The 18,334-nt window shown below is 41.6% G+C and overlaps 1 protein-coding gene across 1 annotated transcript in view; it reads right to left on the reverse strand.

The window, feature by feature from the left end:
• Positions 1-5,311: 5,311 nt before the first annotated feature.
• Positions 5,312-18,334, reverse strand: part of LOC124118372 (protein phosphatase 1 regulatory subunit 27-like) — a 45,942-nt gene continuing 32,919 nt past the window's right edge. Inside the window, exons 3-4 of the mRNA XM_046480463.2 lie at positions 8,494-8,644; positions 5,312-6,789 (exon numbers count right to left, since the gene is read on the reverse strand). Of these exons, the coding sequence (XP_046336419.1) occupies positions 6,588-6,789; positions 8,494-8,644 (353 nt within the window). The 3' untranslated portion in view covers positions 5,312-6,587. The remainder of the gene's footprint in view (positions 6,790-8,493; positions 8,645-18,334) is intronic.

Raw genomic sequence — 18,334 nt, forward strand, 5'->3', positions numbered from 1 at the left:
TGCATTATCGAACATCTATGTACACATACTTGAAGGCAAGTGCTTTAGGAAGCAAATCGTTTGGCAGTTTTCATGACTTACGATTCATGTAAACCATGAAGGGTTGTTAGTGTGATATGTTCCAAATCAGCGATCCATCAGGATCAGACTATGGGACAAGCCAACAAGTCAAAATCAACATGGTTCATAGAGAGCAGCACAGAGATAGTCTGCAGCTACCAAGTGGCCATGCCCTGGTTGTGTTCGTGTGAATTCTGACCCTAGTGATCTGGACCAGGTTCCCGATATAGTGTAGTAACTGCACCTGACCATACATTTGGTTGCGTTTGTTAGTTCTAGTTGAAGATTGTACTATTTTTAAAAATGTTTATCCTCTTCAACCAGACCACTGTCATAATACCACACAATCTGTCGCCTTATTCTCAGCATTTAGTGGTGTTCATCTGAATTTTATTCCACTATTTCCACCTAGAATTAATTATATTCCTTCAACAGTTTGGTTTTCCATGTTCATGTATATAAATCTAGTAAGGCCTTGTTTCAAGGTTTAATTACATGTCCCTATTGGTTATCACCAAATATTTCTTTTTATTACTCAGTAGTTAGTTGAAATGCCCTGTTTAAAAAATATGGTTCATTGTTAAGTCAATACTGTGAACCAGCATTAACAAAGCTGATTCGTAATAAGCGATAACTGTTCTATTTGGTTAATTATGTGATAATTAATTATCCTTTGTCATGTTGTGACTTACATCAGCTGCTATCTTCTTTGTCACCAAAGTTACCAACAATTTCTACATGTACACCAAATTTAATGGCAATTTACACATTTATGTTATTTATTTATTTTGTAACTAGAAAAATAGTATATATATGAACATAGCACATGACCAAAATATATATAATTTAAAGTATTATTTATTACATATTTATTACATATTTGCAAAGTATTGACAAAGCTTGCATATACAGCCAGATTTTTCAGTTCTCCAGGTAATGACTGTTACATATTTTTAATGTATTGATGCCTGCTGTAAGCATCTGTTGAGTGTATTGTAAGCTCTGTTCAATTTTTGCCATTTTTTTGTTTCTTCAGAAACCACCAGTTTTGGAACTTACCACTTCCAGTGCAATATTGTTTTTCGCGTTCCCGATTGCCAAGATATTTTACGTCCGCTTTACTCACTTGCATCATGTCATTGTTGAGACTACAAAGCGCCTTGGAAGTTTGTCATGACAGAGGTTGGGTATATTTTCAGGAATAAAGTATTTCTGATATTATACATTCGTATGTGTTCTTCATGCAGGTGAATGTTAGACTGGGTCTATTTGTGAATGTGAGAGATCCCGGTCAGGATTGGTCTTCAGCAACCCATGCTTGTCGTAAGAGGTGACCAACGGAGTCGGGTGTCCAGGATCGCTGACATTATTGCATCGTAACCGAGTTGCAATCACTGGATTGTCTGTCCATACTCGATTATCAACAGCTAGCGTATTTCTGAGTGAGGCGTCAATAGAAGAAAAAATTAAGAGAGCGTTTGTTTTAGTGTTTTTAATTAAGGCGCTCAAGTGATTGGTGCGCTTCGCGGGGAAAAACCCGTTTTATTACAAATAATACAGATCTTGATTATCGGTTATATGTTTTTAAGCAAATGCAAGTGATATGAGAGATGGAATCTGATTGGTCAATAGGAGGGACATAGCTCGTAATAGCCGCTGGTGACGCTATGTCGAGCCTGGAAATTCCAGCCAAGTTCGGCAAGGGTGGAAACTGGACCTTGCCTCGGGAAGATGATTTAACGTCTGTATGTTGTGATAGTTTTGGCTAGATACACGTTTCATTCATCCTCGTTGAGATCACCTCCGTAGTCTAGGATGGAATGTCTACGGAAGCGGAAGGTCGGAAGCTTCATACCAAAATATGGTACTTGTTGCATGAAACGGGGTCAGAATACTGTGCATACCTAAGTTGGATATCCATGTTAAACTGCGGCATGGTATCTTAGTGGGCTAGCACTAAAACACCGACATTAAAGTCCTCACCACTTGAAAAACGAAATATCGCGATGAATAATTAACGAGGCCAACGCTTATAAAGTGAAAACAAGCCATTCCGCCGATAAGAAATATAACAAAATCAAAACAGTATACAAGCTAGGAGTCAGAGGAAACACGATAGTCGAAGACATCTATGACTGTGGACAAGGTCATGTAGATTTTGTGTCCAGGTAAGCTTGAACCCGTGAAGATTCCCGGGTGGAATAGGTCTTCAGCAACCCATGCTTGCCGTAAATGGTGACTATGCTTGTCGTAAAAGGCGACTAACGGGATCGGGTGGTCAGGCTCGCTGACTTTGTTGATACATGTCATCGATCCCAATTGCGTGGATCGATGCTCATGATATTAATCACTGGATTGTCTGGTCCAGACTCGATTATTTGCAGACCACCGCCATATAGCTGGAATATTGTTATTAAACAACAAATCAACCAACCAACTAATTAACGTGAATAAGATTTTTATATTTGCTGCAGACTTGGGCTCAAATATTGTCCTCTGAAATAGGATAGATAAGTCCTGTAATTTGAAAAGCTACAAAATTAATTTACTAAGGACAGACGGTCTGTCATTTCTTGTAGCTCTTTGTTTAGTCTCGCTGACTTGGTTTATGCATGTCATCGATCCCAATTGCGTGGATCGATGCTCATGATGTCAATCACTGGATTGTCTGGTCCAGATTTGATTATTTACAGACCGCCGTCATATAGCTGGACTATTGCTGAGTGCGGCGTTAAACAACACACCAACCAACCAGGTGAGCTTGAAGAATGAAGACAAGACAGGGGTAATGGCGAACATCTTTTATTACTGAGGTTATGGATGTGAAAGATGAACACACCAGCCCGAGGGTAGGAAACTCATTTAGACAGTCGTCGATAAGAAAATAATTACTCTAAAGAACACAACAAGGGACCATTAAAACAACCGTTACAAAATGCAGTCCGCATCTCAGGCGTGACACAGAGACCAATGGGAGAAATATACAATTTGGTTTCTGAAATACTGCAGCAACACGGTCTGTTTATAGAGGCCTAGACACGGGTTAACTGACAGTCCCACCAAATATGATTCAACTCGTTAAGGAAACGTTTTCTCAGTCTACTAACTCAACTTGATGATGAATAATGTTTTATTAATTTAACAATTAATGATTATAGCACGGAGACAATGTCTCACTTTCACTCGTAGCACTAATTACAACGTCTAGATCTAGATGGAAATGATCACCTGATATTTTAGCACTCTCCCTTTAAATAAGCCGGTCTATGTTCTGTGAAGGAATCTCGAGGACGCCCCCCTACAACCCGACTTCTACCCTACCGCTATGTATATTTACACCCCTACTCTAGTGGACGCTGAGTATTCAATGTGCAAAACTTATTTTTTTAAACCCTTTTGTTATTTTTAGTTATATTTGATTAGGGAAAACAATATTTGCACGACCTCTGTGCTTTTGTTTGGGGCCAATACACGATCTAATCTGGAGAAAGCTCGCGTAACAAATGAGATATCATCCATCATGGCTGCCGGATGAAATCAACACAATCGCGAGAAGTCGCCTTTCCTCAGGAAGGTGACGCTACGTAAAGACAGCCATTAACCAGTTAATATGAAACGGGTTCACTGCAACGCGGAACACTTTCTCAACAAGAACGAAACACTGATCTGTCTGTACATACACAAATGTGGCGCGTCACTGAATGGTTGTTTAACATTGAAATTCATATATTAGGGGCATTAGAAAAGTCTAACGGAATGAAAGTGTCAACGAAATGTGTATCAATCCAGATAAGCAAAGACTTCTCACAAAATTACCATCACTCTTGTATCTCCCAACAGAATACAAAAAGATTTTTTCGGGCTGCAGGTAATTTGATTACCTCTACAGTGGTAGCAAGACCACACTAAATATCCTAAGTCTTAATTTGCTACGTAGTATTGTCCGTTCCGAGGGGCCATGGACGAATGATGACCCTTGGGAACTAATCAAATAACGGGACTGATCCTAGAGCAGAGGGTGATCTGATGGCTGGGTTATCACTGAAGAATATAAACTGGACTGAACTTGAAATGGACAAGGACCATCTCAGCGCCTGTGGTTTAACAGAGAATAGATGCCCTGACCAAGAAGTGACCGTCTTTGTTCGTGTAAAGTATATTTCAGAATCGTGACATTACGCTTGACCAGTATGATATAATCACCACATATTGTGTCCTAATCTTGCAGGCTAAATAGAAAATGGTCACTTTTGGTCTCAGACGGTTATCGCACCCGTAGCAAGGTGATAATACCAGACAAATGCATGCAGATACAGTTAATCTAGGGTATCACGTGACTAGATAGTACACACACCGATCGACATAGCACTTCACAACGCAACGGTAAAAATTCTGCCATGTTGATAAAAACGTTCTTTTTACAAAACTGAATGCATTTACCACGTAGTCGAATGTGAAACATTTTATGCCCTATATACATTCCATATTAGTTGATAGAAATAAAGAAACATCTCGTATCGCCAACCCTGCACAATCATGTACCCGTATTAGGGCCGATATATACTCATAATCTACCAGATGTGATGAATGTAGGAACTAAATTTATATTCGAAGATTCTATAGTTCATGTTGACGGTACAAATAAACGTTCTCTGTCACCATGGAGTTAAAGGCAGATCCCGAAGGCCACTTTAGCATGTGTTTCCATTTTTGCCAATCGCAGCATCAACTTCAGAAGTAAGGAATCCCAACTGACCTTTAACCACAGATTGATATATCCGTCATGTTCCCTTCACATGGTCAATAACGCTAATTACTACAGCAATAGGATTAACTGAGTTCGTTAAAGCCAATTGTTCGTTATATCAATTATCGTTACTTCGGAAATAAATGTTACAGCTTATTCATATTTTCTTTCTGGTCTGATTCTTTACCTCACACGAGACACTAAATGGGAAACTCACAACTCGTGGCACATTCTGTAGATATTATTTATACAACTAGGGATGTACTATACTAAATGAAACCATGTCAGGTTAGAAATACTGCCAGGCAAACGAAAGTATACACTGATGGTTGCTAAACATTAAATTTAACAAAAGAGAGGTGAGGTGAAATGGTATGGGGTTTATCGTTTGTGTGTGTGTGTGTGTGTGTGTGTGTGTGTGTGTGTGTGTGTGTGTGTGTGTGTGTGTGTTTTCTAGTGCTAGCCCACCGAGATACCATGCTTCAGTTTAACATGAATACCCCATTCAGACACAGTATACAGACTCCGAGCCGACCAGTCCTTGTTTTAGCCCCTTAATGCTAGGCGCCAGGTAGCAACAAGTATCATCTTTTAACGTCTTTAGGGATCGAACCCCGACATTCCGCTCTCTGGCCGGACGTTCTACCGCAAGACCGCGAAGGCGGTCTGAACAAGCAAGAAATGTTATTCGATGGTGATGTATTTGATACCGGTATCATAGTTGTGTTTGGATCTCAGGTTTGCAGTGCTTCGTTTGATAGCGTTTAGATAACGTTTGTAATTTTGGGGTCAAATCCAATTCTCAGGTGTATACTTTCTTTTGCCCGACAGTTCATTTGACTGACAGTCGAATTTTAATTGCATTGGCTTAACCTAAAGCCACAATATGTCAAACTACCTCATAAACGAGGACAACGATGTTGCACATTTTGCTGCCACGGTAATTGACGCCACACAATATCTGGCAAGAAAAGCCTGTATCCATTCCTGCAGAATGATGAAGTGTCTTAACATGAAGTCCGGCACACGGTTCATGAATACGTCACAGCAACAACCACGAGTCGGGTACAGAGACAGTCGCAATCAGGACAAACACTTCACTTCAAAGAACCACAGACACACGGTAACACACTCGTCAAAGTCAAAGGAGGTTCATTGTTTCAATAAACTTCAGAGTCAGTAATAGAATGTTACGTGAGTTCATGTACCACGGTGCGTTGATAGGTGATCGTTGAGCAGGAGGGCTTGCCATGAAGGCCATGATAATGCTGTTAATAGGTCACAAAAGTCCTGGACTCTGGTCGCATGGAAGGTGCGTCAAATAGGTACAATGTTATTGTTAATTAACACTCATGTTTATTGGTCAGTGACCATGAGGAATGGGTTGGCAAAGGTGATCGATTCTAGTTGGTCGGTTGTTCTACGTGATTCTGAAATTTGATCAGCAGTGAATCGAAGATCATTTGTGCACGAAGCTTATATAAAGATGACGATATGTCACCAACGAAGCGTATGATGAAATCCGCAGGTTCGGGTTTAAACTATCCAGCTGGCTATTTCATCGTGTTGCACACAGTGTGCGTATCTCATAGCGACGCATTTAAAAGACCCTATGCCACCTCTGTGTTGACATCCCCCTTGAGCTTGCCATGGGAGTTGTGTACTCCCTCCAGCCTGTGCACCACTGATTATCTGTTGCATCGCCGAGCTTCTTACTCCAGTGTGCACAGTCATGTTAATGTCCGTCGTACACTGCTGGAGTCGTCATATGTCGCCGCCATCACGTGTTGCCATTTTCCTTGTCACAGTCTTCCTCGTTGGAGTCGTCGAGGTCTTCATCCGACTCCAACGTTGTCTGTGATGCTGCCTGGCTCGCAAGCATGATGCTGATGACGTCCACGTCGGTGGGGTCCACGAGGTCGAGGGGACGCTCACCCTCGGCTGTCAGGATGCGTCTATTTGCGCCTTTTTTCAGTAGGAACCTGTAGATAATAATAATAATAATAATGATGATGATGATGATGATGATACACAAATGTATGTTCGAAGCGCTGCATTTCTATTACCCCGGTCAATGGTTCAGTGTGCACTCGGATGTTTTCATTCTCAGCTCCCTAAGGAGTAGACAACCCAAGCTGTGTATGAGGCGCTGGAAGATTAACAGTCGCATTTCAAAGTCACTTGCCAGAGGAGACACCACATGTACTACATGTGCTTCAGTTTGGGGCAGGACCGAAGCCCCAGAAACTCTCACGGGTCAAGCTGTCACCTATCCAACTATTCTCCGTTGCATAAAGTACGAAATGCAAGGTATAACTGGGATATATTCTTCCCCGAAACTGCAAAGGGTGCTCAAAAGATTGTTTAAGGAGTTTGTTTTTGTTTGTTGTTTAACGCCATACTTTGCAATAGTCCAGCTATATGACGGCGGTCTGTAAATAACCGAGTCTGGACCAGATAATCCAGTGATTGACTTCATGAGCATCGATCTTCGCAATTGGGATACCATGACAAGCATCAACCAAGTCAGCGAGCCTGATCACCCGATCCTGTTTTTCGCCTCTTACGACAAGCATGGGTTGCTGGAGACCTATTCTACCCCGGATTTTCACGGGTTGAGTAAATATGTAACAGTACACACAATTCAGAGTTTAGATTTTCTAATCAGTGACCTTATTGTATGTGTAAGCTTCTATACATGGCAAAACAAAGAAATATGCAGTGTATGCAGGTCTATTTACAAATAGGTGTTAGCATAACGCCAGACTCTGTGCCATTGTTGTGTATTCTGTTTCAGCCTATTAGAATGGAACACACACTCGACGAATATCCCCAGGGCATGTTCTATTTCTGATATTACTGCCTTCATAATGTAACCTGTGTAAGAAACATTGTACTTGCGCCAAGCATAACATCATTAATCGGAAACACATATTGAAATGTCCTCTATAGACATTCTGTTCATTTGAAGCAATTGCCTCAACGCTCATGGCATATCACATTAAGCATATCGCCAGAATTTATGGTAACTGGGTTAATTACGCGAGTAGCATTGAACATTATTCACATATCGACGGGGAACTGTGACGCAGGTTTGCAACTGAGACGGCTAGGGCACAAAAACAGTGACTGGCATGCATAATGATCAGTCTCTTGTTCAACTGTTCTTGGGGAGAAATTGATAATGGTTTTTGTTTTGTTTGTTGTTTACTGCCGCACTCAGCAATATTTCAGCTTTATGACTGTGGTCATTAAATAATCGAGTCTGGATCAGACATTCAAGTGATTGACATCCCGAGCAATGATCAATTGGGAACCATGCAATGAACCAAGTCACCGAGTCTGACTTTCCGATCTATTTAGTCGCCTCTCACGACAAGCATATGTTGATGGGGACCTTAATCGGAATGTTTACGGAATACTGGCGTTGTGTGGGGGTGTGAACGCATGAAACGGTTCACTAGGCAGGGTGTGAGTCAATGTATTAGATTTTAGTTTTCATGAGATCCTTGTCTTCCGACTCCTGGCTGGAAACCAATGCAACAGTGGCGCCGCTATATTACCTTTATCCATAAATGAATCAAATGCTTACTACATTATCCATTCAACATATAAGATCAGCAAAATTCGATCTATTTGTGGAAGAAATCAACAGTTATTAAAATAACTAAAATTCGGAGACCCACCGGACAATATCCGCATGGCCTTCTGCGCATGCTGCGTGAAGAGGCGTCCAATGGTCTCCATCCAGCATGTTGACGTCAGCACCGTGATTAACCAATAGGCGAACAGCGTCACAGTTTCCGTCGAGCACCGCCTGGTGAAGGGGAGTTAACCCTGAAACACAAGACAGAATCTTTCAATACAAGAAGGTCTCAACAATAAACTCTTCCTAGTTTGTTTGTTTGTTGTTTAACACCACACTCAGCAATACTCCAGCTATATGACGGCGGTATGTATACAATCGAGCCTGGGCAAGACAAATCAGTGATTGACACCATGAGCATCGATCTACGCAATTGGGATACGACGACGTGAATCAACCACGTCAGCAAGCCTGACCACCCGATCACGTTGGTTGCTGAAGGCCAATTCAACCACGTCAGCAAGCCTGACCACCTGATCACGTTGGTTGCTGAAGGCCAATTCAACCACGTCAGCAAGCCTGACCACCCGATCACGTTGGTTGCTGAAGGCCAATTCAACCACGTCAGCAAGCCTGACCAACCGATCACGTTGGTTGCTGAAGGCCAATTCAACCACGTCAGCAAGCCTGACCACCCGATCACGTTGGTTGCTGAAGGCCAATTCAACCACGTCAGCAAGCCTGACCAACCGATCACGTTGGTTGCTGAAGGCCAGTTCAACCACGTCAGCAAGCCTGACCAACCGATCACGTTGGTTGCTGAAGGCCAATTCAACCACGTCAGCAAGCCTGACCACCCGATCACGTTGGTTGCTGAAGGCCAATTCAACCACGTCAGCAAGCCTGACCAACCGATCACGTTGGTTGCTGAAGGCCAGTTCAACCACGTCAGCAAGCCTGACCAACCGATCACGTTGGTTGCTGAAGGCCAATTCAACCACGTCAGCAAGCCTGACCACCCGATCACGTTGGTTGCTGAAGGCCAATTCTAACCGGGATCTTCACTGGGGAAGAAGACTAGTGTGAGTTGCTGAAGACCGTTTCTGGTCCGTACCTTCACGGTAGCTGTTCCTAATACTCAGTACGGCTGACATTATGCCAACCATAGCATTGGAATAAACGAATAAAAATAAATACTTAACCCTAACACAAAGGTTCAAATGTTCTTGTAAACAAAAACAACATTATTTATAAAGATGGGACATTGCTTTCGCCACAAACGAGTATCTTCACCGTTCGATAATACTCAGAAATGAAAGACATCAGCTCCACTCGCCAGTGCTTTTATGACACTCATATGGAATTAAAGGATTAATATTCTCTTAACACGTAATAAATGCATATTCCAGTTGTTGGTATGTGATCTGAAAACTGATACATATTAAGGCACTTTAGAAGCAATTTGATCATATATGGCCAATTTAACCAATCATGCCAGTTTGACATATTGTATACAGTTGCAAGAAGTTAGTAAATGAAACAGTCAAGTCAGTGCAATAATATCGCTGATTCAGCAAAATTACTCAGTGGCCATAACGTCAAAGTTATGGGGGACACATGCAGCGCCGGATATTAACACACGCAACCATTAATCTACTTCAGGAAGGCGAACCACGGGGCACTAATTGAATCTGAGAGATTCAGTCAGTTAGTCCACCTTTTACAGCTCAGTTTTGTAGCCATTTCACCGTGTTACATTGTCACTTTACAGACTGATAAATACATATTAAAAATTCGAAACCATTTTTAAACTATCTTTATTACATATTTATTTTGTCACCAGAAATACACTTTAAAAAAAGAAACACACAGGTAGATTTTTAGTAAATTTATTGCACCTTATAAAGTCGATATATTTAATTTAATATCATAGATATTGAACTCAGTATCTCATGTAACCGGCTCTGCATCTCCTCGGCACTGACTGGATAAGTGTACGAATTCTGTCCTGCGGAATTCTGCGCCATTCTGCTTGTAATGCGTTGGCCAGTTGTGGGAGTGACTGCAGCGTGTTCTGACGTTGACGTACACGTCGATCGAGTTCATCCCAGAGTGTTCGATTGGGTTGAGATCGGGAGATCTCGACGGCCAGGGCAAGACGTTGATGTTGGCATTATGTAGGTAGTCTACCGTGACACGAGCTGTGTGCGGTGGAGCGTTGTCCTGTTGAAACAGCTCCCTCTGGCGGTCAATGATTGGAAGAAGGTGAGGTTGAAGAATTTGATTCATGTAGCGATTTACTGTCAAATGTCTCTGAACCACAACCAGGTCAAATCTCGTAGTGTAGGATTTGGCCCCCCACACCATGACACTACCGCCACCGAAATTGTCGAATTCACGTACACAATGTGGGGCAAAACGCTAATTTCGACGACAGTAAACACGTTGTCTTCCATCTCGCCGGTGAAGAAGAAATCGTGATTCATCGCTAAACCACACTTTTCTCAAGTTTCTCAAATTCCAAGGCTTTAAGGTATGGCACCAACGCAAGCATCACTGTCGATGGATCCGTTGCAAAACAGGGACGATAACTTGTCTTCTGGGTCAGATTCCAGCCTCGCGAAGATGGTTCCTGACAGAATTGAACTGTGTGTATTGGTCCCAAAGGCGCTAAATGGTGCTGTGGTGGACGTTGAAGTGGCGTGCAAAAGAAGACTGCCATTCCCCTCTTTAGATACGTCCTGTGGAGATGTTCCGATCGGCAGCGCTGAGTCTCGGCATTTCCGAACTTGAAAAATGCTGACAATTGGATGACAAATTATTGGCTTATGCTTGCCTTTTATAGCCACTGCCACGAGTTACGCAATGCCATAACTTGCACGTGCATTTTGCTTTACCGTTTTCCTCAATGACATTTTTGAACAAGTGTGAAAACAATGCCGTTTATGACATTGCAAATCGACAATCACTGCGTTTTGACCAACCGTTTCTCGAATATCAGGCCACCAACATTTTCCAATAACATATATCCAATTTATATACCTTGATTTTTGTGTAGTCAGGTTCAATGAACTACATACTACCAGTGCGTTTCTTTTTTTGAAGAGTGTAAGTTCATATATTATCTGTACGTTTTAGACATTCCTTTAGGTCGCGTTCCTATATTCCGGAAATGTTTATGTGTAATCTGCTTTGGGGGCAGGGTCTTGCTTTTATTGCACCCTTAACCCCAAATTATGTAAAGATGTTCTGTCTTGACACCCGGTCTGACACTAGCGGACACCTTGGATTCCACTAGGTGTTAAGGTCTTCCACATCACAGGCGAATGTATGTTAACATATCAATGGGATATAACCTACTTTCCCACCACAGTGACGTCAAAGGCAGTCACTCGTTCAGTAGAGTTTAACACTATATATCATGTAAGGAACATTACGCTGTCACGGCCTGGTTACCGCGAGAGGCGGTCCACTGACGCCTAACACACTTCACCACACTACACACAAAACGTCGTGCCTTTTCTCCTTTGCGAAGGAAACAAATTCATCACCGTGTACAGAAACTATAAGTAACACTATGTTATAACTTTAATTAATGTAACATTAAAAATGCAGTGCTAAGGATATCATGTGGTCTTCAATCACACTATAGCACAATGTGGTCCACGTGGGAATAGGATGTAAACGTGACCATTTTGTCGGGTTGTTTTACTTTTCCAACACAAAAAAGGTGTCAGTTGATAAATATCCCCAAAATAGATTGACGTAAATTAATAACAACAATAGATAGTACAACAAAGTGCTCACGTGAAAAGTTGTTTAATTTACCATCACAATAGTCAGTAAACATGTGCTTATAATGCGTGAGGTTGTTTAATTTACCATCACAATAGTCAGTAAACATGTGCTTATAATGCATCAGGTTGTTTAATTTACCACCACAATGTAATTTTAGAAAACATGTGCTTCTTAATGCGTCAGGTTGTTTAATTTACCACCACAATGTAATTATAGAAAACATGTGCTTATTAATGCGTCAGGTTGTTTAATTTACCACCACAATGTAATTATAGAAAACATGTGCTTATTAATGCGACAGGTTGTTTAATTTACCACCACAATGTAATTATAGAAAACATGTGCTTCTTAATGCGTCAGGTTGTTTAATTTACCACCACAATGTAATTATAGAAAACATGTGCTTATTAATGCGTCAGGTTGTGTAATTTACCACCACAATGTAATTATAGAAAACATGTGCTTATTAATGCGTCAGGTTGTTTAATTTACCACCACAATGTAATTATAGAAAACATGTGCTTATTAATGCGACAGGTTGTTTAATTTACCACCACAATGTAATTATAGAAAACATGTGCTTATTAATGCGTCAGGTTGTTTAATTTACCACCACAATGTAATTATAGAAAACATGTGCTTATTAATGCGACAGGTTGTTTAATTTACCACCACAATGTAATTATAGAAAACATGTGCTTTTAATGCGACAGGTTGTTTCATTTACCACCACAATAGTTAGTAAGCATGTGCTTATTGATGTGCCAGGTCGTTTTATTTACCAAAACAATAGTTAGTGCTTAGTAATACGTCAGGTTGTTTAATTTGCCACCAAAAATGTCAGCAAACATGTGCTTATTGATGTGTCAGGTCGTTTTATTTCCCACAACGATAGTCAGTAAATATGTGCTTATTGATGTGTCCAGTTAGTTTTATTAACCACCACATGACATGGCAGACATGTGCGAAGTGTTTCAGGTTGCGCAATTTAAACCCACAAAAGACAGTAAACACGTGTTTATTAATGTCAAGCTGTTTAATTTACCACAACAATAACATGTAAACATCTGCCCAGTGTGTAAGGTTGTGTAATATATAACCCCAATAGATAGTACACCACGTGTTCACGTGTAATAATGACAAATCGAAGCGCAATTTAAACCTATTACGTAAAATCTAGATTAGTATTATGGAAGTGGTAGTTATTACAACATGGTGAGGTTAAGGTTGGCACAATGACCGTCAGTGTGGCTGAAACAGGCCATCTGTAATACCTCTCAACTGTGATCAGATCGACGAATGTGTCCACAAAGAGTGGTGACCAGTGGTTTGTCTGTTCCATTATATATTACACCAAAAGCTGGCATGGTTACTGTACTGTTTTCACAACGTCTGTACCACGTTTTATTCCAGTCTATGCGAATGGCACCAGCTGAGTGGAACTGCCTTGCCAACATATCTGAGCATCCAGAACAAAGTGGTTCCTCAGCCTGTACGTGCATGTCAGTGATATAACGGTGTCTGTGCCAGTAACGTCGCCAGAAATAACGTTGAGAAGGCAACAAGCATATCATTACCCATCCCCGATCTACGCGTGTAGGTACTTAATGAGGAGCCTCACGAATACCTCCGCGGCAGATGACGGGACGGCGTGCAGATAAATACCGTTACCTTCTCCATGGGTGCATCCTCTGACATCAGCCAACATCACCGTCGTCCTGGCCGACGTTACAGCAGCAGTAATAGTACAGAATATAATGATTGTCATATGGCTCTAGCCACGCTGTCAATTACGAGCACTTTTCAGGCGACAACCCCAGCCGTACTCCCCGACAATGAGATAATGCTTGAATGGGTATAAATAGCCGGTCAATTCTCACGTTTGTATCGGTAATACGCGATACGTGTGGTTGATAGTTTGGCTTGTAATCAATCTACAACCCCAGCCATCATTTCCAAAACAAGGCGACAATACATCTCGATTGAATGAGACGTATGTGTTAAATCATATATGTGGTAAATTCTGACGTTTGTATCGGTAACACGCTTTATTACATATTTTACCGGTTCAACAGGCCATGCTTGCCCAATCGCGAACACCTGGTGTCATCATTGATTTTCGGTGATCCATTCATATAATTTCACTGCTATTTTACCCTTTACGCCCCATGATATCTGTTTCGTCGGATAATCAAGACTTACAGAATGGGTGTTGATGGTTTGGTTTGGTATTGATCTGTGTACTTCACCATTCTGCCTCGCTGGTAATGGCGATCTGATTCCATGACGATCACGCAGAGGGGTTTAACATGACCATCATCGAATATCATAGCACTACGGGTTTTAGCGGAAGTAATAAAGTGAAAACAGCGCCAACATTATTCTTGTCCTTGAGTGACTTCCCCGATTCAGTGTGGCGAAATCGATAGGAAAACACCAAGTACTCCAAATCAGCTGACGTCAACATTCAAAGGTCAGAATCTCATCGCCCATTCAGAAGTTGTTTGTATACTCGGATGGGGCTCAATTTCCGATCGAGCATTCAACACACAACAGAATATTCACTTCTATAAGCAAATTGAATCTGTAGCTTCGTACCTCTCATCGATTACATCTTTCCTGGAAAGGTCATACATCAGTTAAACGGACCTTCATTACGTGTGACGTCAGCTGCTAAAAACGTAGCAGTGTACTGCTCTACTTCGAATGATTGCAAAAAAGATGCACCGATAGTCAGACTGTCAGATCGTCCAGTGCCAAGCGGCTCATTGATCTTAAGTGCACATGAACTTAGATTGTTGTATTTGATCACTACTTGGGTAAATTAAACATGAACAAGTATTTGTTAATCATTAACCCAAGGACTCGTGACAGTTTTACCAAGTTCACCCAGAAAGATGAACATACTAGAGCAATAGCTCTTTCCCACTTGAACCAGTATTTTATCATGGAGAGAACGTCCCAAGGGATGTGAATGAGGCCATTGTAACAATAAGCATGGATGATTAATGTGTGTGATGAACGTGCTATTGCATCTATATTCTGAAAGATGAATTATTCACAACGTGTCCCATTTACAAGAATTAAGGCATCTTATCTTTAACTAACAGCCGTTTAAATCGATTAATATGTCCTAATAGTCCTTTCAACCAAATCGGGTTAGAGGCAATTCAGTGCAAAGTGATCGCAAACAAGCGCTTTGTACTGTAGGAAGCATCTGAAGTAAGCTGGCTTATTGTCATCGCCTCATTTAAAACAACAGAAGCAATTATACGTTAATCCTCCAGAGTAGAGTGAAGTGTGCGAGTTTGAACACGTTAATACCATCAGCGTGTCCCCTTCAGTAACGCCAGTATGATCTGGCCTATATTTGCTGTTTCATGTTATACATCTGGGCCGTTGAGCTTATATATCTTCAGCCGTTACCGTGGCAACAAGAGCAACAGCCACCTGTTCTGCGACTGGTATGTCGAGTGTTCCAATCTCTTCGACTTGACGTTTGATTTTAAGCGTTTTTGCTTACCCACGTGACACTAGTTTACAGTGTTGACATACAAAATAAATATTGTAGACTCTGTGTTGAAATGCGTGTGAGAAAAAGGATGCTTGTAAATATCCCTACTATGTAGTCTTCCTAATTAATATTCTTCCAAATATTACCTGAATAATAAATTAAGTTTATTTCAGCGAAAGAAAAGGCATGTTTCATAGCAGGCCTGTCTGTTATACAATCCTGAACGATTCCAGATTCGTGGCCCACTTTGCCAGCTATAGGAAATGTCAGGTGATGTTGGCATCGTGACCATTAAGTCAAGGTAAGGTGGTGTAGACATACTACTAGTCGCTAGCAGCAGTACCTGCCCTTCTAAGCTGGTCTTTGTCTGAAATAGTTCCATTCCCTCTATGCCATGCACAAGAGATCGGTCTGGCGATATCTCCAATCCTCTCCGAAACAAACGGCTGACATTTACGTCAAGGCTTAACATGAAAGGCAGCCACATGCTGTACTGGGAAACCATTCCGTCATGTGATCTTTATGAAATGCATAGCACATCCCTGTGGCATAAGTGAAACTACAGCTCCGAGAAGAATGTCTGTAATTCAATTGTAATTCCCGGTATTATAAGTGAGTGGGTTGGTTGGGTTTAATTCCGCTTTGACCAGTCACACAACGGCATGTCAGCTTTATGTGGGATGAAAGCCCAAAGTGATGCAGGTCTCAGACGTTTACCATTTTGGTGAAGCCCACCAGCACGGGTATGGCGCTGACAAACATAAAAACATATCGGGGCGAACCTGGATTCGAACCCACAATCTTAGGTTTCTGGTGCGCCCAAGGGACGCAACTCTGCACAGCGAATTGCGGCGCCTTGGAATACTGGGACAACCGTGCCCCGATTAAGACTGTGTGCAATGGGGCCATAATGTTAAACAGCACACAGTCGTATTGGCAACATATACATGTCAGAAATAATCCACACTCGAGTCATAATAGGTCTTCTAACAAGAAACCGACATCAAATAGTCCTACTCAACTGCTATCAATACCAGTTCTTGATCTGGAATATTTAACCTTATTATACAGCCGAGTAGAAGTACATAGCCGAGCCTCGAGTACTTCGTTAACTGATCTGGGAGTTGTCAAAATGGTAATGGCATTAGTATTGACAAAGGTCTAATAGCATACTCACTAGTTGCCTGCTGTGTCTCATTGTCGTAGTACCAGTAGCTATTGACCCGACTCAACATGATTATAGTCGTCTTAATATTCACTTAGTCACTGAAAAGTGCGGATATGGGATAATATTTTTGACCAACAGACGCGGGGGAGGGATCAACGACGCTCAAATTGATTTCATGTTGGGCGACACGTTGTATATGAGGCACTTAAGTGAAGGCAAACACTGTCGGTCGATGGTGGCTGCTCCTCAAAACATCACAACACGGCATTTGGTCGCTTCCTGGATGAGACCCTCAACCCTTCAACCCCATAATATCTCACAGCACTACAGTCGTGAATGGTACAGAACAAAGTTCCACAGTTTTCAATTGTCATCTTTCCTTTGTCGAGTAATATTCCACCAGTTCCAGCCTTTAGTGTTTACATGTCACAACTTTTGAGATACAATCGAGCCTGCTCTTTCTTCCAAAATTTCAAAGAGCGTCATACGTCTCTTGCTCAGAAGTTGTTTGGACCCGTGAAGATCCGGGGTAGAATAGGTCTTCAGCAAGTCAATGCTTGCCATAAAATGCGAATATGCTTGTCGTAAGAGGCGACTTACGGGATCGGCAGGTTAGGCTCGATGACTTGATTGATGCGTGTCATCGTACCCCAATTGAGTAGATCGACTGCACATGACTGCCGTCATGTAGCTGGAATATTGCTGAGTGCGGCGTTAAACAAGGTTGTCTGACTGCAGATGGGATTTGTTATCTTAACAATCACTGGGGGTTTCACATTAGGGGTTGTGATTTTTACAATAGCCCAAATGATCCTGCTGAGTATTGGTGCTTAGTGATTTCAAATGTAACATGTTCTTATTAGAGGAAATTGGTGTGTGTGTGTGTGTGTGTGTGTGTGTGTGTGTGTGTGTGTGTGTGTGTGTGTGTGTGTGTGTGTGTGTGTGTGTGTGTGTGTGTGTGTGTGTGTGTGTGTGTGTGTGTGTGTATTATGGGAGGAATTATCAGAAATTCCGGTGACAAAAGCGCATTACGAACACGTGCAAACTGTATCTGTATGTAGTATGTATGATTTAACATATGACATGAAGGTGTGTACGAAGTGATGTAATTACTTCCAGTTGACCCTTACAGATGAAGTCAACATTTCCTTCTATAACCACATGTCCATTAGTCTGACACCAGCTTGGATGTAAATCTTCTTTCCAGATATCATACACCAGATGCCCTTCATCTCCTGACTATCATTCCATCGCTGAATGCCGAATGAATCCACTTGATATCCACACTTTTAATTATTGCACTGTGGGGAGCTATCAGAGAACATCACCTACACCCGCAGAGCGGTGCTTTGCCTTAATTATATGATTTCCAGAATTCTAGTGAGAGAAAATCTGAAGAAATATCACAGTTTCGTCCTCAGAGTCAATAAGGGCAACAAAACAAAGTTCTTATTTTAAACC

Source organism: Haliotis rufescens, unplaced genomic scaffold, assembly GCF_023055435.1.
Source record: "Haliotis rufescens isolate VD_foot unplaced genomic scaffold, xgHalRufe1.0.p SCAF_3, whole genome shotgun sequence".
Taxonomy (NCBI): Eukaryota; Metazoa; Mollusca; class Gastropoda; order Lepetellida; family Haliotidae; genus Haliotis; species Haliotis rufescens.